This window comes from Cololabis saira, chromosome 8 (genome assembly GCF_033807715.1).
Source record: "Cololabis saira isolate AMF1-May2022 chromosome 8, fColSai1.1, whole genome shotgun sequence".
NCBI classification, from domain to species: domain Eukaryota; kingdom Metazoa; phylum Chordata; class Actinopteri; order Beloniformes; family Belonidae; genus Cololabis; species Cololabis saira.
The window spans coordinates 46588875-46609511 of NC_084594.1; the positions used below are offsets into that span (position 1 = coordinate 46588875).

At 43.0% G+C, this 20637-nt stretch overlaps 1 protein-coding gene across 11 annotated transcripts in view; it reads right to left on the bottom strand.

Moving 5' to 3' along the window:
• plekha6 (pleckstrin homology domain containing, family A member 6) overlaps positions 1–20637 on the bottom strand; it is a 132085-nt gene that overhangs the window by 85132 nt on the left and 26316 nt on the right. For 8 of the 11 annotated variants that reach the window (XM_061728144.1, XM_061728147.1, XM_061728145.1 and 5 more), the window contains exons 3-5: positions 10145–10253; positions 5736–5840; positions 3208–3280 (exon numbers count right to left, since the gene is read on the bottom strand). In XM_061728144.1, the coding sequence (XP_061584128.1) occupies positions 3208–3280; positions 5736–5840; positions 10145–10253 (287 nt within the window). Of the gene's footprint in view, positions 1–3207; positions 3281–5735; positions 5841–10144; positions 10254–14753; positions 14880–20637 lie in introns of those variants that run through there. The other 3 variants (XM_061728151.1, XM_061728152.1, XM_061728148.1) reach the window with 2 other exon arrangements.

Genomic DNA, 20637 nt, shown 5'->3' on the forward strand with positions numbered 1-20637 from the left:
GCCCCCCTAAACGTGCCCCAAAAGTCACCAAATTTTGCATGCAAGCCAGGCCTGGCAAAAAATTTATATTAAATGGTTTGCATTAATGGGCGTGGCCTAATGGCTCAACAGCGCCCCCTAGAAAACTTTGTGCCTCAAGCCCCACAATACGGTTTGACGTACATGCACGAAGATCGGTACACACCTGTATCATGTCACAACTTAAAGAAAAGTCTCTTGGCGCCATGGCCCAAACCGAACAGGAAGTCTGCCATTTTGAATTAATCGTTTTGGCGCAATTCATGCCATTCCTTCGGCAGTTAATACGGCCCGACCGTAACGTGCACCCAGGTGTGTTTTATACATCAAAATGTGCGTCTCCATCCTGCGACAAACGCGCATTACTTTTTTCTCAGTCAAAAGCGTTACCGTGGCGACGATAGACGCCAAAAAGAACGCCCCCCCCCCCCATTCATCTGATTGGTCCATATTTGATAGTTCCTACTTTCTGCCATAACTTTTGAATGTTTTGACATAAAGAGTCGTGGGTGGTGTCATCGGACTCCGTTTTGACTCCTTCATCTTAATTGGTGCAAATTATCCCCGCCCCTTCTGCTGATTGGTCGATATGTGATAGTTCCTATTTTCTGCAATAACTTTTGAATGGTTTGACATAGAGAGTCGTGGGTGGTGTCATCGGACTCGGTTTTGAGTCCTTGAACATAATTGGTGCAAATTAGCCCCGTCCCCTCATCTGATTGGTCAATATCTGATAGTTCCTACTTTCTGCCATAAGTTTTGAATGGTTTTATATAGAGAGTCGTGGGTGTTTCATCCACTAAATGTCCAGGCCTGAAGAATCTACATGAAGTCATACAAGCTTCCACTGCAGCCTGAACGTGCACAAGGGTGGAGGACCGTTCATCGCTGCTTGCAGCTTTAATTATTATTATCATTATTACATCAAACTATTTTCGAACTGTTTGGAGTTCAATAGTGTACAATAAGAAAGATTATTAACCAGTGAAAATGTTTCAGTCTTCCCAGAAGGGACACATTTATGCCAACGTCAGACTGAGTGATGCTCAGAGAGAGAGAAGAGTCTGCAGGCCTTGCTTAGCATGTTAAATGTTAAGGTCCATGACAGCAGAATTACAGTAAGACTGAACAAGAACAGTTTGTTTGGAAGGATTATTGGGAGGAAACCTCTTATGTCCAAAGAAAAGGAACATGGAAACACAACTGAGGTTCACAAAACTGCATGTGAACAAGCCAGAAGATTTGCAGTCATCGAGTGGGTGATGAACCTCTTTAGAGTATTCTACAGACAAATGTGAGGACATCTGTGTGACAGCTAAAGCTTGAATGAAGAAGACAAGAATCAAGATTTTGGAACGAGCAACATTGTAAGGAAAATGATCCACAACCATGTGAGACACTGGTAACGGCATACAGGACACATCTACTTCAACCAGAGCCGGCCCGAGGCATAAGCAAACTAAGCGGCTGCTTAAGGACCTGTGACCACTAGGGGGCCCCCAAGAGTTAAAATAAATAAATACAATTATTTTTACATAAATACACATATTGACGAGCTACTGTTTATGTAAGTTGAGTGATTTTAATTATAGTTCTATTTTTTGCAGTACTTTGTTGTTGCACATTGCTGTTGCAGTTTATTTAAAACCAAAAATAAAGTAGATAATGTGTTTACAGTAAATGGTTTATAAATGATCTATTTGATTATTTAGTTTATTTTAGTCGGCCTACACTGTAGATGACACTCAGTATCACACTTAGTACTACATCACTTTAAATATTAAGTATAAATCCACCCCAGTATCTTGTCTTTTAGTGTGTATTTTAACTTCATAGCCTATCTTATCCTGCTTTCTTGTAGCTTTTAGCTCAAGGGGGCATTAATAAGTTTAAGTTTGTTTAATGTTTTATGTAAAGCACTTTGTGTTGCATTTTTATATATGCATGAATATATAAATAAAGATTGATTTGACGTTTGTAGCTGAATTTGCTCCATTTCAGATTAAAAACCATAGATGGTAAAAACCTGCCAGGCTGACAGTAGGATGATGGAAACAACACTGCTGCAACTGTGACCTTTGACCTTTGACCTGTTGCTTCTCTGTGTGTCCAGTAGGGGCAGTTGCTGACTTTGATCAATATTAATTGAAAGATTTTTCTGCAAGTTTGTTAATCTGTTGTTGCTTCCATGATCTTAATCCCTGTGGATTACAATCTAACTACAACAAAAAATCTAGTTTTACAAGTGTATTTGTAATGTCAGGGAAGAACATGAAATGAGTTTATAGTGGGTGTGTGAATGATCAATAATCAGTATTATTGGCAGTAATAGAGGGCCCCAAAATCACATTTTGCTTAGGGCCCCGTGGAGGCTTGGGCCGGCCCTGACTTCCAGTTCCCCCTGCTGTAGGAGGATCCTGGTGAATCAGAGGGTACTGAAGCAGCAGCTCTCTGCTCTCTGGCCTCCATCCCTGCAACGCTCTCCTCCTGGGTCTCCCAGCATGCACCAGTAAACCGCTCCAGACGGTCCAGAACGCAGCAGAACGTCTGGTGTTGCACCAACCAAACCCAGCTCAGTCACACCCGCACCATGCTGACTGAATCCAGCTACAGTCACTGATGCTGATGCTGATACTGCCCAGGGACACCTGGGTCTACACTCAGGTAAACTCTGTCCTGAAGGCTGGCTCTCCCTGGAGGACCTCATGGTCCGCCAGGGTTTAGAGGGTAAAAGCAGATCAGACAGATGAGAAGGCACCAGACCGTTAAGAGATTTAAAAACTAATAAGAGAACCTTAAAATGGATCCTGAAGCACACAGAGAGCCAATGCAGCGATTCTAAAACTGGTGTAATGTAAACCCGCCTTCTGGTCTTCACCAGCACACGTGCAGCTGAGTTTTGTAATAATTGGAGACTAGAAATGCTCTTTTTGGGAAGACCAGAAAGCAGGGCGTTACAACGTGGTCTGGCACTGCCACCCCACCACACATCTCTCCTGAGAACACCTCCTCTCCTAACCCCCTGAAAGTCCTAGCTCATCTAACTCACAGGCCAATCCGGCTACCAGCAGAGCCCCCACAACCAGCCCCTATCAGAAACCTCTGGGGGACGTCTCAGGAAAGGGTGTCCAGTTCTTCCTCAGAAAACCTGGAGAAGTAGTCCACATGCTGCAGGAAGGATGCACGTACCTTTGTAGTAGAAGAGACATCGGTCGGTGAGCACGAACCAGCGTTTGTTCCACTGCTTTACTCCGCTGCTGGCCTGCAGAAACACACACCACACACCCAGGACACGCCCAGGACAAACCCGTCAACCTCCATCATCAGCTGCAGCATCACAGCCACAACGGACACGGTTACATGATGTTTTTTTTATTCTGAATTAATTATTCCGAATTAAATAATTCTGAATTTAACTATTTTCCTTCCAGTTTACATGGAAATAGTAATTCCGAATTGAGGTTTACATGGAAAACACGTTTGATGGTCTTTATCCAATTCCTCTCCAGGTCTGGGGGTTGGGAAGGTTCTGATTGGATAGGGGGGGGACCGGAAGTTAAACTACCGGAAGAAAAACTAACTTAGCCGCTACAACTTTGAAAAGCTCACAATTTTGATGTTTCCTGTTTCCATCTGTTCTTTTAATGATTTCTATTTATTAAATAAATGGTCTCTGCTCTTGACCAGCGTTTACTGCTGCTGCATCTTGAAACTTTGCTTGGAAAACCAGCCCAGCGTGGAATATAAGATCATGGAGACAGACGGGCGAGGGAACGAGCAGAAAGAAAGACCGGAATTAATTTAAAGAGGAATGAGTGGATACATGATCTGGAATTATTCTATTCAGATTTAAAATCAGAATAAACCAGACACTTACTTCAGAATTAAGTTTAATTCAGAATGGCCATTTTCATTTGGAATTAAGTGTTTACATGGTCATTTTTACTCATTTTAAATCGGATTTAATTTTAATTATGAATTAAAGAGGAATTAAACTTCCCATGTAAACACACTGAATGACCTGGTTTCATAAAACCTAAAACCTGTTGAACATGAAGGCCTACTCTCTGGTAGTTACACCTGGACCTTGCCAAGTCTTAAAATCAGCTCAATTCCAGCTCATACGAGCAACAACACGTGACATCTCACGCTGTGGGAGGATTGACGTCTGTATTAAATGTTTTCCACTCGTCAATCTTTGTCAATAATCTGTCTCGCTGTAGACAGATACCTTCCAAACCGTTGGAAGATGTTCTCATCACCCTTTCCACATTGATGTGCTTCTGCTGGACCAGTGCTGACGTCGTTCCCTTCTGGTATTGTGTTAGCATTCACCTGAATGCCCCAGACCAGCAAACCTCCAACTCATCTGCTTTTCATAGACGTCTGCACATTTCTGTGACAGGCTGGTGATCAGCAGCACCGGGACACTTTCCCTGTTCACTCTCACAACCAGGACTGGAGTTGTAAAAAAGAATCAGGGGGGTGGTGGATTTGATCATATGGGGACAGATAATTTGTGCTGATTACAAATAATATAATATATTACAAATAATAGCAGTGACCAAAACAGCTGCAGAAATACTGCAGGAATGACATAGCAGCAGTTAAATGCAGCCTTCTGTAAGCTTTAAATATCCACTGGGCTTACATCAAATACATCAAAACACAACAATAAAAAACACTTTTCTGAACTTATCAATATGACTCTGTCCTTCACAGGATAAGTAAAATGGATTACTGCAAAAACTCACAATCTTAACAAGAATATTTGTCCTATTTCTAGTTAAAATGTCTCATTTTAGTAAAAAAAATCTCATTACACTTAAAACAAGACTGATTGTTGTAATTATATTGAACTGTTCTGTTTTCTTTTAATGAATGAAATAAAGAAAAAAATTAAAAATAAAAATAAAATAGCAATACTTCAGTCTTTACAGATCTTCTCAAATCCTTATGTTGCTTCCTAACTCCTAACATTTTTTCCTAAAGCCCTCTAACATTTCCTAAGTCCTCAGGACTTTTCCTAAGCCCCTGCAGTTCCTGCCATTCCTCCTCTGTCCTCGGGTGTTTGCTGAAAACCTTTCATCATCACACTTTCTTTTTATAAATCTGAACTTTTTTGTTTTTAGCTGACGAGTGAAACGTGAATCAAGAGTTTTTTAGCCAGAAAAGATCAAAACATCCTGCACTCCCTGTTTACTCCACGAGGCTGCAGTCAAATGAGCTTTGGAAACTCTGAATATCAAATGCACAAAGTATTAAAGATGTGTTACTTGTATTTATGCTCTTATTTCAAAAGAAACTTTAATGATTTAATCTGGCCACCATTAAAATTGGGAGGAAATTAATCAGTAAGACGCACATATTTCATCTACTGGTTCCCTGAAAAGCATTAGTTGCTGTTACTTCATCTGCAAAAAGACTTTTAGCTATTTCTAAGTTTGTGTTGTGGTCCACTTTTTAGGAAGGACCAGCTGATATCGATGGCTCTGCACCAAAGACAGAGTTTCTCTAGCATTTCTGAAGCACCAAACTGGCTGAAAGAAGAGGCGCTAACTGGATAACGGCCTCGTCCTTGCAAACTTGGTCACACTGATGCGTCCTGACAGAGCTGGAGGTTTCCCCGAGGACAGGGGAGGAGTCCTCTGAGCTCAGAGACACGACGGGGGCCGCGTGAGGTGAGCCCAGCCCTGCGGGACGGCTGCTGCATTTACCTGCTTGTACATCCATCCCCGTTTGGTCACCTCCGCCTTGGGGTTCCTGCGCATGGAGTTGGAGCGCTTCCCAAACGAGGCGGTTTTCCTGGGAGTTCGAGACATCTGCAGAGAGACACGAGACGGTCATGCATGTAGGAAATAGGTTTACGGAGAAGCAAACACAAGCCGTGTTTCCGTCACAGCTTCAGTCCCACTTTAAGAGTTAACTGCTGTTTCAGTTACGTTTTGTGACAAAGTTGTGTTTTCCTTCCAATGAGAAGTTCCTCCAGAATAAGGCTGATGGATGTCCATCAGCCTTCGGGTGAACTTGTATTTCTGCATCCAATCCCAGTCAAATGATTTGAATGTCAAAAAGACGTCTGCACTGAGTGGTCCCAAGACAAACCACTCTGAGGATTCTGAGGATTCTGAGGGATCTGAGGGATCTGAGGATTCTGAGGGATCTGAGGATTCTGACAGAGGGGCATTTGACACAAAACAACTTTCCTGAATGGCCTCTAGATCAGTGGTCCCCAACCTTTTCTGAACCGCGGACCGGTTTAATGTCTGACAATATATTCACAGCCCAATCTAAAGGTGTAGCTGAAACTAAATAAAATGACAAGATCGGCATTAAAAACTGTAGGATTTTCTCTATAGTGATAATAATAATAATAATAATAATAATAATAATAATAATAATAATAATAATAATAATAATAATAATAATAATAATAATAATAATACTTATTATTATTATTATTATTATTATTATTATTATTATTAATAATAATAAAACATAATTTTCGAAAAAATTAAATAATGGAAATTGTAAATTACCTTTAATATGAGTATTTATATGAATGTGTTTTTATGTTTGTTTTCTCATTAACGTTATTTAAAGCCAGGCTTTTATTTTATTTGTTATATATTAAGGAGGCTCTTGAGGACCTTGTTAACATCCGGCGCTTCGGACTTTAATGGTAAAAGTTTAACGGCAGTAGAAAGTGTGTCTGAAAGACTAAACTAGTGTCAGGAATGCTAAAGTGGAGCCTAACTGACACAAAAAGCACCTGCTGATAAGGATTTGTTTTCTTTGCAAATGTTATGCCGTATTTATGTCCAGCTTGAGTTTGGTTGCCATGGTTACTCATGTATTGTGGCTAACGGTAGCTGTTATTACCGAGCGAGCAGCTGTGTCGGTCTGTATTTAAGTTAAATGAAACTTATATGAATGTAGAAAGACTAACTCTATTTTATTTTATTCCTTTATAGCTCCTACGGTACCGGGCCGCAGCCCGGGGGTTGGGGGACCACTGATCTAGTTGACCTGCTTCCTCCCAACCAGCCAGTTCCTGCAGAAAACACTCTTTCTGGTAGATCGTGTGGACTGAAGGTGCCAAAAAGGTTTGCAATTGTTTGAATGAGCGGAAAAAGCACCTCACTTCAGCATAAATACATTTGCTCAAAAGCAGCACATTTCCATTAAATGTACAAATGGTCCTTCTCCTAAGAACGAATGAGTTGCAAACTTTCACGCCAAACGCTTTGCAAGTTCAAGTAAGCGAGTTTGTGTATTTCAAAAGAGGGTTGGAGATAACAAAGAGTGGCCTCATGAGCAACATGGACGAGCTCTGGGAGAAGGGATCCCACTGGATCTGCCAGCCCAGTCTGAGCAGAAGGGCTGGGAACATTAACCCACTGTTAAAGGAAGGTGTTGCCCCCCCCTCGGTGGATGGGAGGGTTTTCAGCAGCACCAGGTCCAGGATCTAAGGTTGGCTGGTACGGTTCCTTTCACACCACATCTGATGTTTTTGGTATCCGTGATGGTGCATGAGCTGTGCATGAATCCAGGCTTCTTGATTGCTCTCTATTGGCACTTTTCCACCAGTACCTACTCAGCTCTACTCATCTAAACTCAGCCTGGTTTCTTTTCCATAACAATCCAACACCCAGATCAGAAGTAGGAGGTTGGAGAAGCTGCTGTGACGTATTTGATTGTGTATCTAAATGAAGAAGACAACAACACTAAAGATGTAGAACCTGGAGGAGATGATAGATGTGCTGCTGGATCTGTGGCTTGTGTTTTATATCAAGTTAAAAAATGAGAGTGAGAGAAGATTCAAGCGGCGATGCTTTTTTTTTTGTTAGTTTGTCTCTGTGCTGCTGAAAAGTCAGCTGGAGCCGTGAGCAGCTATGAAGAGACAGAACTCCTGGTAGATCTGGTCGTTCCTTATCTCCGTCTAGATCCTTTTTAATTCTCTCCTCAGCACCAGGTTTATGAACATCTGCACCTCAGAGTTGGATCATGAAACAGACTTTTGCTGCCGTTGATGGTGGAATAAAATGAACAAGAATCCGTCAGAGTCTCTTTCTCTGATTTCCTCCTCCTGACTCAGACGTCTGACTCCAACCCCCCGACCAATCGGTGGCCTGTAGTGTGATGATGTCAGATACAGCCGACTCAGCAGCTTAGAACCTCAGAATAGTTACAGAAAAGTATCTACTCGGCACATTAGACCCCTGGTGGAGAAGAACCAAACTGAGTGGAGGAGAGTTGAGCCGGGCTGAGTAGGTGCTAGTGGAAATGCGCCTTATGTTTGGTGGCGTGAAACACGGCAGACGTGTCTCCATCAGGTCTCCTCATCGCTGCAGGAAATGATGTTCCTGGTGTCTCAAGCCCGGGCTGCCTTGTGCAGCTGCAGCGTCACACGTCTGGAGCACACACTAATCTGTGTTTCTGTCAGTTAGCAAACACCAAAACTCCATCAACAAATTAGCAGTGTGCCCACCACACACACCACACACACACACACACACACCACACACACCACACACACCACACACACACCACACACACACACCACACACATCACACACACACACACACACACACTGCTGAGGAGAAGCGGGCCTGAAGCGACAACAACGCTGTTACATAAACACCAACATGTTCCAGATGCAGAGCAGAGCAGACCATCTCAGATGAGGACGGCAGGTCGGACCTACTCTGGTGTTTCTGCCTGCCAGAGCTGGAGGGCTGGACCCGACCTCCACAACAGAGCCACACCAAGGTCCACGAAGCACAGAGCTTTGTCCTTCACAAATCTGAAGAACACACACAAACACACACACATGCAAAACGCGCGTGTGTGTTCTTGTTTTGGTGCCTCATTAGGACATGTTGTGGTGCAATCACTGAACCCTGAAGGACCAGAACCCGGACCTGATGACTTTCCTATGGTCCAGTGTGTGTGCGTGCGTGCGTGCGTGCGTGCGTGCGTGCGTGCGTGCGTGCGTGCGTGCGTGCGTGCGTGCGTGCGTGCGTGCGTGCGTGCGTGCGTGCGTGCGTGCGTGCGTGCGTGCGTGCGTGCGTGTGGGGGGGGGGGGGGGTAGCTATAGAACAAAACTATAATAGTTAGTCTCAAATATAGCTTCGCGGTAGATATGCTGCTATAGGCCTATGCTGCAGGGGAGCATCGAAATGATCCACTGGGCGGTGCCTCTCACCTTTCTTCCCCTCTCCTCTTCCCTTCCTCTCTTCTCCATTTCCATTTTTTTTAATTAAAAGGATCTCATAGCTATCATTTTTGTCCATCGCTCCTGTCATTTCTTGTGCTGCCCCCCCTTTTCTTTTTTCTCTTTTGTACATGGTGCAAAATCCTCCGCTGGTGGCGAAGAGCATCTCTGAATGCACAACACCGGAACCTGCAGCGTGGGAGTGAGAGGGGCAGGGTAACGGCCCGGTCAGGCGGGGGAGAGATTTGTCCGTCAAGACTCCTCTCCCTGGCCCTGCCCCTTCTCAACCTTTCCCCAACCCTGCACCTAACCTGGGACTTGCTGATCGGGCCGGACCTTCGGGAGCTGCGTGCTGGCCTGCGGCCCCCACCCCCGGTCATCCCATTGCTGCTTCCACCTGCCTGCTGTCCCCACCCCCGGTCATCCCGTGGCTGCTTCCACCTGCCTGCGGTCCCCACCTCCAGTCATCCTGCTGCTGCTTCCACCTGCCTGCTGTCCCCACCCCCGGTCATCCCGTTGCTGCTTCCACCTGCCTGTGGTCCCCACCTCCGGTCATCCCGTTGCTGCTTCCACCTGCCTGCTGTGTGCTGCTGACGTCCCTGACCCCCAGTCTGGCCCTCGGCAGGAGGGTCCCCCCTTATGATCCAGGTCCTGGTCCAGGTTTCTTCCCTCCTAAAGGGGAGTTTTTCTTGCCACTGTTTGGCTTAAGGTTTTTCTCCCACGAAGGGAGTTTTTACCTGCCATTGTTTATGTAATAATTGCTCAGGGGTTTATGTTCATGTTCTGGGTCTCTGGAAAGCGTCTAGAGACGCTATAAATAAAATTGAATTGAATTGAATTGAATATGTGTGTGTGCGTGTGTGTGTGTGTGTGTGCATGTGAAAGGCAGACGTAGAGAGAGAGCTCACCCACGTGTGAGTCTGGGCCTCTGCAGACAGATCTGACACCATACTCTGACTGTTGGAGTAACTGATCTTCTCCGCAGCAGCGTTCAGCTTCATGTCCAAACCAAAGCGCCTGGACAGAACAGCAGAGGCACCACGTCATGTCAGCGGCTCGCACGTGCATTTCCACTTCTTACCGTTGTGTAAACGTTCGTATACAAGTGGGTATGGCGTGGAGCTCCACCGAACTCTGCTCTAGACCGAAACCACGTGGCCTCAGGAGGAGTCAGAGTGAGGGTCTGACTACCCCGGTCCAGCAAGGAGGTCAGTGGAGCTCCACTCCATACACCGCCTGCAGCCAGGTCCCTCTCTATGAAGCAGTGCCAATTCTGATCACAAGGGAGAGGAATCCACAATGGTGTAAAGCCTGATTTAATGTTCTGCGTTAAACCAACGCAGAGCCTACGCCAGGGGTGGGCAATTCTGGTCCTCGAGGGCCGGTGTCCCTGCAGGTTTTAGATGTTTCCCTGCTTCATTGCACCATGATACAAGTGACTGTGTCATTAACAGAATTGTGCAGCCCTGGATGACAAGCTGATGACGATGATTAATTAGAATCAGGTGTGTTAAAGCAGGGAAACATCTAAAACATGCAGGACACCGGCCCTCGAGGACCAGGATTGCCCACCCCTGGCCTACGCCGTTGCCGTGACGCCGTTGTGAACCCTTCGGACTTCTCCGTCACTCCATTTCTCCGCGGTGCAGTACCCCCCCAGAGCACTAGTTGATACTTTGTTTAGCTTCCGGCTTTTCCGGTCACAGTGAAACAACCCAAAAAAAGAAAAATCACACACACGAAGAAAAGAGCGCACGAACCGGAACCGGAAATGCGTTGCTACCAAGCAAACCAATCACAGCCCTCTCGGTCTGCGTTGGGTCGTAGTTCCATCTTTTCGGAGGTGCAGGTCAGGCTACGGCGTAGGCTACAGAGAGACTCCCGCGTAGCCACGTACCCTACGGCGTAGGCTCTGCGTTGATTTAACACAGAACCATAATTCAGCCTTATGACGCAACAAACTGGGAACTGCAGTTCGTCGCTCGCGTAGTATGCGAAGAGAGCGCGTTGCACCGGCGGTAACCAATTGGGGGCAGTAAGCAGAGCAACAGTTGGAAAAGTGATTAAATATTTAGTAGTAGCGGTAGTAGCAGTAGCAGATTAGAACAACGAACAAGTTAACATGACAACATTGGAAGAAGATGAGATTATAACATTGCTTCTGCCGTGCGGTCGCTTCCCAAAGGTTTCAAGTAAAAACGTTAAATGCTGTACTAGCTCTTCTTTTTTCTAATACAGCATTTAAGGTGTAAGAAGACTTTAACCAACACTATTTAAATACTCGAAACCAATAGCATTTTATAGGAGGAAGGTGATTTTGAGCAGTTTTATTATTGTCAGTTTGCTTTTAATTTATAGTCCACATCAATTGGTGCAGTCCTCTCATTAAAGCCTTTGGCCTGTTCTCCTAGATCTGAGTCAACCTGGTAAACTGCACTTCTTCATCCAGTTGACCGGCTGCTCTGATGTCACTGCCCTTGGCAAGGCTTTGGCCAAGGTGATGAAAGCCTCCTGGACTGTTTCATGGACAATCAATGATGGTGTAAGTGCAGACAAAGAGATGATGATGTTACTGTTGAGAGGAAGGTTTTTCGAAATCACATCGCATCAACACCCCCCGTGGGCCTTCGCGGTGCTTTGTTTTAATTAAAAGGTCGGATTCCCCTGGTCCACACCAGTTCTAAGTCAGTTGCTAGGCGCCAGCCGAGGCGACCCGCCGGGGGAGTTGGGGTTGGGGAGAGTTGGGGAGATCCGCGAGAAGGGCCCGGCGCGCGTCCAGAGTCGCTGCCGCCGACCGCCGTACCCAACCCCCCCCCGCCGGTCCGCCTTTCACGCAGCGCCGGACACCGCCCTGTGAAAACCCCTGCCCGACGACGCGCGAACGCCGCTGGACGAAGGCCCCGCGAGGTGGGCCGAACACCGCACCTCTGGCGGCGGGGAGAGGAGGGCGATGGGGCGACTGCTCCCCCAGCCACAGCTCCAGCCCAGCCCCGCTCATGCTGCCCTGCAGGCCAACTTTTGAAGCAAGAGCAAAACCACCAAACCTGAAAACAATATATGTAAAATGATTTCAGCGGTAGCACCACTCTGCACTCTGGCCAAAGTCTGAGGTGGGCTGCATCCGCTGCAGTTGGACTACAGTCCTGTTTCCATCACACTTTTTTCACAAAACAAAAGCAAAACTCTGAATTTGCGACCAAGGTCCCTCTGCGGGAGGCGGCTGTGTTTTTCTTCTCTCCAAATCTCTGAAACTCTTAGTATCTCGTCCTGCGAGACATCGATCTCGGCATTGAAGATGGACAAAAACATCTTTAGCCTTTGGCCAATGATTGTACTGGATGTAGCTTTGCTGCACCGGTTGTCAGCGAAGCCCCATCTCACAGCTGCCAATCAAGGTGTGCAGCCTGCTTTGTGACAGATGTTCCCAGACATGTCCATGTGGGAGCAGTTTCTACCAGCGACTGAGCTGTGTGCGGGTGCAGCACCACCTCTCTGCTGGGGGGAGCTGCTGGGAAACACCATCATAACGGTCCAGGCAAAGGAGCAGTTATAGTTCCTATTTTATGTCATAACATTCAAATGGTTTGACATAGAGAGTCATGGCTGGTGTCATTTCTGATATGCTTATGATGATAAGTTGAGTTTTATGTGAACAGCAAAGGCACTTTTTACAGTATTATTAACCTAGGAATGTGGGGGGAACCCGGGGGGGGCCGCGGTGGCCATGAGTGCGAGGGCCCGTTCATCGCTGCTTGCAGCTTTAATTTTGTTTTTAACTCGTCTTCCTACGTTTAGGACCATAAGTTTCCCTGCAATGGGTTTCTCTGGAATGGGTTTCTCTGGAATAGGTTTCTCTGGAATGGGATTCCCTGGAACGGGTTTCCCTGGAATGGGATTCCCTGGAATGGGATTTCCTGGAGTGGCTTTCCCTAACCCTTTAGTGAGTGTAACAGATTGGCGGATCACCGCTTCTTTAAAGGATGACCATATTATCATCTTATCTTAGAGGATTTTTTTGATTTTGATTTGATTTGATTTATTGTGTACATGTAAAAGACAACAGTTAAAGAGAAGATAAGAACAGAGCAAACAAAAAAAAACTAAGAATTCCATACTTTAACACTTACGGCCAAATCCACAAAAGGATTGCGCGGCTTTTGCGGTCACTAAACCGCTGCAAATGAGACAAAAAGAGAGCGTTTAATTCACCCGCAAAGGGCGAATTGCACCACAAACTGCGCTGCCAAGCAAATAGTGTCATGGTGCGCCTGTGCCATTTGCATGCATGTAAATTAGGTAATATTCATACATTCGGCGCAAAATTGTCCCCTTTCTATGCAAATAAGCCTCATTGCAAAAACCGACTAATTCACAAAGGCAAGCGCTATTTGCCACACGCAAAAATAGTGGAGCAAATACCGTCTTTTCGAAGCGTGTATTAACTGCGCGCAAACTCACTCCTCACTCCCTCTCTGTATCTGTTTCTCTCTCTCTTCAATATCATTCAAGCCTGTGTGATACTGAATGATATTAAGGGTGAAATCTACAGTCAGACATGACTGTAGACAGTCAGATCAAGTGGGGTTGTGGACTTATCTCGGATTTAAAAATAAAAATAACAGGACAGAGCTCAGGATTCATCCATACAGTAAGGGGCTGCTTTATTACAAACAATTCCACCATATAAACATATAAATCTAGAATGTGTGTAAATGCGCACAGCCTCTTAACATTTGACATTTCATTAGTTTATGTCATACATGCGAAATACTAGAGAAGTACAAATACGTGAAAGTTGAGGCTGAGGCAAGGGAAAATTGCACTCAGCTGCAAAACTTTATGGGCGTGTTTGCGCCGGCATATCATTAGAGCAAAGTCTTTTATGAATAGGACCTTAAAGCGGGGCAAATTGCGGGGGCAAATTGCGGGCGCAAATGCGGCGCAATTCACAGCGCTATTTGCGGGCGAAATCTATTCATTGTGGATTTGGCCCTTAATATCTTAATTACATGTGCAAAAATTAAGATATTAAGTCTTAAAGTATGAGATTATTTGATTTTGTTTGCTCTGTTTTCTTATCTTCTCTTTAATTGTTGTATTTTACATGTACAAAATAAAAATCAAATCAAATCAAAATAAATAAAAAAAACCTCTTCAGTTCAACAACACTGCGCTGGGGGGGTTCCCAAAAAATTCAGTTCAATTCAATTCAATTTTATTTACCGTCTAATACAACACAAGTTGTTTTAGACGAAAAAAGGGGGTGGTAATTGAGAATCTTGCACAAGGCCCCCACAAGTCCTAAGGGCCCTTTGTTTGTTTGTGTTCTTCACCAACAAACACCGCACCTGTCCTGGTCACGTGACTACCGCACCACCGCAACAGTCCTGACGGGTTTGTCTCCAGACCCGACCCCCCGGTCCGCCCAGCGGGGGCCGCCGCTCCCGCCCCACACAGCTGGAGCGGCGGCCCCGCAGCACATCCAGATGATCTCCAGACAGAAGCTCAGGGACTGACCTGCAGGTCCGTAGTCTCCCCACGGTCACCGGTCCGAGCTGCAGCTCCCCGGGGCCCCGGGCTGCAGACAGAGGAGCCGGCGAGGCTTCGAGCCGCAGAGCCGCAGAGCCGCCGTCCCCCCCGGTCAGTCCCAGACCTCCGCGCCTCCCCAGGCAGAGCCGCCCAGGACGTGGAGCCGCGGATGCGGAGCTGGAGCAGCAGCGTCGCCTCTCTTTGTCCCGGCTGCGGCTGCAGGAGCTGCCGCCTCAGGGACCGTCAACAAATCACTGGCTCTTTGTGCTCACTTGAACGCCCCAATGAAAAACACTCAAATACAGGACTGTCTCAGAAAATTAGAATATTGTGATTTTCTGTAATGCAATTACAAAAACAAAAATGTCATACATTCTGGATTTATTACAAATCAACTGAAATATTGCAAGCCTTTTTATTATTTTAATATTGCTGATCATCATGGCTTACAGTAAAAGGGTTGCAATATTTCAGTTGATTTGTAATGAATCCAGAATACAATTTTGTTTTTTTTTAATTGCATTACAGAAAATAAAGAACTTTATCACAATATTCTTATTTTCTGAGACAGTCCTGTAATCTCAATTCTAATAATTATTCTTGGCATTATCATGATATATTTTATAGTGTATTATTATATTATGTTATGAGATCTCGTGGGATGTTATATTATAGTATTATTATATAGTTATACATTATAGTATGGTGATATCATTTTGTTATATATTATAATATTATAAAAAGTATTATGTAATATTAGGATATTATTATATTATTATATGATAATATAGTATTACATATATGACTTTTATTATATTGTGCTATATTATATCACTATATATGCTAATTATCTATTTATTTATTTTTCAAATTAATATTAATTTATTTATTTACTTTCATTATATTATTTACACACACACACGCACACACACACACACACGCACACTTAGATACATATTGTAACTCGATGTTGTGTTTTGTTGTTGTTTGTACTGTATGTTAATAAATAATAAAAAAATAGCTCAAACCAAACTAAAACAAGCATGATACCATTCTGTAGTCACCACAAAACAGTGTGTAGAAATAAATGAAGTTCAAAACTGAAAAATAAATAAATAAATAAATCTCAAACGAGTGGCTTCATTACCCCCACTACCGTATGAAATGTCAATTTTATATGCATAATAGATATAGAAATAGAAATAGAAAGCCTTTATTGTCATTATAATGATATGATGAGATTAGACAGCAGCTCTATAAAAGTGCACGCATGTAAAAAACAATATAAGAAACAGTAAAATATAAATATATAAACTAGAGATGCACCAATCAGGATTTTAACCGATCTCCAAAATCAGTATCTGCCGATCACTGATCACAGTGTGAAATCCATAAATTCGTCAATAGTTGTCTCATGTACACAACACTGACAGTGTATTATTACTGTAGGTATAAAAATTATGAGATGAGAAAGTATCATGAATTGTCTGTTTTATTGCAGGCTGAGGCAATATGCAATATTTCCCCCTCTAGAGACGACTTAGACTCAGTTTACAAAGATTAAGTGTAGTTTACTCGCTTCAGCTTTCCTGTGGCGGTTTGTTGTTGTAAACGTCATCTGATCGGCCGCTTTAACTATTATTTTACGATCTCCGATCAAAACCGATAGGGGCATTATCGGGCTGATACCGATCGGTTGCTGATCAATCGGCGCATCTCTAATATATACACTATGAAAATGAATGAATGAAAGAATATTGCACATAAATGAGTGAAAGAATATTGCATATGAATGGATGAAAGAATATTGCGCAGTATGAGGTAGCTCATACTGTGGTACTCATATCTCCTAAAATAAGAGATATGCTGTTTTTTTCAAAGGATACAAAACAAATGCTTTTCCACTTTTTTATACATACATAATAAATGTATATTGTATGTGAACATCAATTGTTATTTCACTGTAAAGACAAGTTACCCCTCAGTTTATTGGATGTGATTATGCGTTTTTACATTCATTTTTATTACATGTATTTCATGTATTTAACAGTTATTACCAGGGACGATTGAGATTTTTTGGGGCTCCATGCAAGATTGTGTTTGGGTGTCCCTTTTTATTAAAACGGTGTGATGAGGGAGTTCAGACCCTTTAGAAGATTTGTGGTGATGCATTTATCTGTTACACCCTTGAATCATCCATCCATCATATCTAGAGCCACTTTATCCTGTTCAGGGTCACAAGGATCTGCTGGAATTGGTCCTAGTACACCCTGGGAGGTCGTTCGTCTAACTCAGGACTCAAATTCAAGTTGGGCAAGCAAAATAAAGTTTCACTGAAGCTCAGCTGGTATGAGGCATATTAAGACCACAAAGAAAGTGCAGAAAGAAAAAAAATTGGAATACCAAAACGGCTTAGCTCCGCAATATTTACAAGACCTGATAGTACCGTATGATCCTGGCAGAGCTCTCCGCTCTCAGAGTGCAGGTTTACTCGTAGTTCGTAGAGTATCCAAATGTAGATTTGGAGGGTGGGCGTTCTGCTATCAGGCACCATTGCTATGGAACCAACCGCTGTGCCCATTGTCATAGGGTCTGGACCTCTGTGTGCACAGCCTTGCTCCAGGCCACCGCCCGGGCCACCAGGAGCGCCAACCGCCTGGCTATCCACAGCAGCCCCCCCCCTCCCTCCAAACAGCAATAAACCTCTGCCTGCGTCGTGCACCAACGCCTACTGAGACTTTACAAAAAGGATTACATAAACACAATTTAGGCTAATATTTACGTTTGTATTTTGATGGTTTTGATGGTTGTAGGTATATGATAGATATACCTTCCAAACTGTTGACTACTGGTATCTTACATTCAGTTCCCAGGCCAATGGATGGCTACACTGATGAAGCAGTTGCTTTGAGCCTCCAAGACAATTGCCTTAAGCTCTTCTGAAAAGGACAAGAATATTTCTAATTTAGAAAAAAATCCATTAACAGTTTTACATGCATAGAAAAACTGTACATGTGGAATAATCCATATTTATTAATACAAAATCCATATTCACTGATCAGTCAGTTATTTTATCATGTCACTGCAGTTTTACTTTACTATTACCATATATTATTATACGAAAATATCAGTACATGATATAATTTTACCATAGCTACTTTTTAAATATGGCTATGTTATTTTTAATGCATAAAAAAAAGTAAATAACCGAGTGCCGAGACACATAAATACAGAACTTATTCAGTCATAAAACATTAAGGACCTTGCATTAAGTAGCCAGACTGGACATCACATACGACCTTACTTGGATTTGAACACCGGTCATTTGTGACGGAGCCAACTGCTGAACCACCAGGCCCACGGAGTAGCAATGTTTTGTCCGGTGGATATTGTTCCCCCGCAAAAATCAGTGTAGTGATCAACTACTCAATACACTCAGTGGTCATATCGTCCACTCTCATACTCAACCCCGTCCACACTCTATATAACCATTTTATTAATTTTTGAGCCATCTTTATTCTCCCAGTACCGGACAGCCACGAAGACATGTCTTGACTTGTGCAGTGTTTGTCTGCTAAGTTAGTATGTAACAAATGATAGCTGGCGCTATAGCGGAACTAAAACAGTCACATTCTCACACAAATGTAGGTTATTTGATAACTGTCAGCGCCATTTCTGAGCGCGAAAACGGTCCTGGCTACTAGTGAACATGCGCAGATCTCATTGGTTTTAGCTTAGGTGGGAAATGCTCTTAGCTTGAACCCTGTAGTGACAATGACTTAAACCGTGCCAAGTTCATTCAAAATGAAATTGGTTATTGATAGTAAATTAGTCCAAGTAAACTACACTCAGAATAAATAGTAAAATGTACTTTCTGGCCATGCAATTGCAAGTTACTTCATACAACCTATTATTTAGTACTGGTAACTTATTTATACAAGTCATGACAACATAAATCCCAGAATAGTCACATCTTCAATGTGATCACCAAACAACAATAACAGATAATACTGTAATAATTATTATTATTATGTCCATTTTCACGGATGTGAAAAAATGTTTTTTGAACCAGGTTGCTTAAAAGCAAGGATGTTAATTGGACATTATTTGATAACATCAGTTGATTCTTGTTAGGCCAAAATTGTGAAAAATATATTTTGAAGGTAAACAGAAAATCAGGTAAACAGATAATCACAAGTTAAAAGTCTTTTTTAGCCATTGTGATTAAAAAATGTAATCAGTCAATACCCGTATTTATGTATTTTTTTCATCATTGGATGAAAAGTGAATGTTATGTGAAAACGGTGTATTGTTTGCCTGGCTGCTGTTAGACAAGTCTAGACTACCGGTGTGCTTTATTCTGTTCAGTCCGTCACCAGCAGGCTTCACAATCACACAAAACATCATCTCATCCATGCTTAAGTTGCTCCAACCACTTCTGACCAAACGGGGGCAGGAAATGTATTGCTACATAAATTGGTTATAGGCATACATGTCAAGTTTTGGATTTAAAAATACGGGAAATTTTCCGCCGCTGTCCCACCAGCCCAACCGAGGTCCAGTATCTTACATTTCAAGACAGATTTACGACAAATCCTAACTACCTGTCAACCGCTTAAAAACTACAATTATGTGCTCAGAATCTAACAGGCCGACCTTTGTGGACACGCTGTGGACATTCCTACTGTATGTATGTAATTCCTATGATAAAGTCTAAATGAAAACACAAAAAGGAATTAAAGCACATTTATTTATTTTAAATATTTTCAGTTTATATGAAACATTGATAGTTTCTTTTAATCTGTCATTTTCACTCATGTGGCTCTTTGGTGCTGCTGAAGGACATCGGTCTTCCCCCGTAAGTTACACTAAAATTACAGTTACAAATCTTTCAGAACTCGTAAAGCTAGCTGGTAACGCTATGGCGTTACCGGGGCTCGGCAACCCGCGGCTCTAGAGCGGCGCCCTAGTGGTTCCCTGGAGCATTTTCAAAAATGTTTGACTTTTTTTTTTCCTTTTTTTCTTCTTTTTTTTCTTTTTTTTCTCTTTTTTTTCTTTTTTTGTTTTTTTCTTCTTCTTTTTCCTTTCCTTTTAATCTCGACATTTGACTTTTTTCTTGAAATTTTGACTTTTTTCTTGACATTTTGACTTTTTTCTCGAAATTTTGACTTTTTTCTCGAGATTGTACTTCAACATTAATCTCGACATTTCGACTTTTTTCTCAACATTTCGACTTTTTTCTTGACATTTTGACTTTTTTCTCAACATTTCGACGTTTTTCTCCAGATTGTACTTCAACATTAATCTCGACATTTCGACTTTTTTCTCAACATTTCGACTTTTTTCTCGACATTTCAACTTTTTTCTCAAAGTGCATAAAAAAGTGCATTGAAATTTTGACTTTTTTCTTGACATTTCGACTTTTTTCTCGAAATTTTGACTTTTTTCTCGAGATTGTACTTCAACATTTCGACTTCTTTCTTGACATTTCGACTTTTTTCTCGAGATTGTACTTCAACATTAATCTCGACATTTCGACTTTTTTCTCAACATTTCGACTTTTTTCTCGACATTTCAACTTTTTTCTCAAAGTGCATAATGAAAAAAAAAAATCTTCCCCCAGTTATAATAAATATAGATACATGCAGCATGTGTTGTCTTCATTCTAAGGCAGGGGTGTCCAAAGTCGGTCCTCGAGGGCCGGTGTCCTGCAGGTTTCCCTGCTTCAGCACACTGTGATAAAAGTAGCTGTGTCATCAACAGAGTTGTCCAGACCTTGATGGCAAGCTGGTGACGACCATTAATTTGAATCAGGTGTGAATCAGGTGTAAAACATGCAGGACACCGGCCCTCAAGGACCGACTTTGGACAC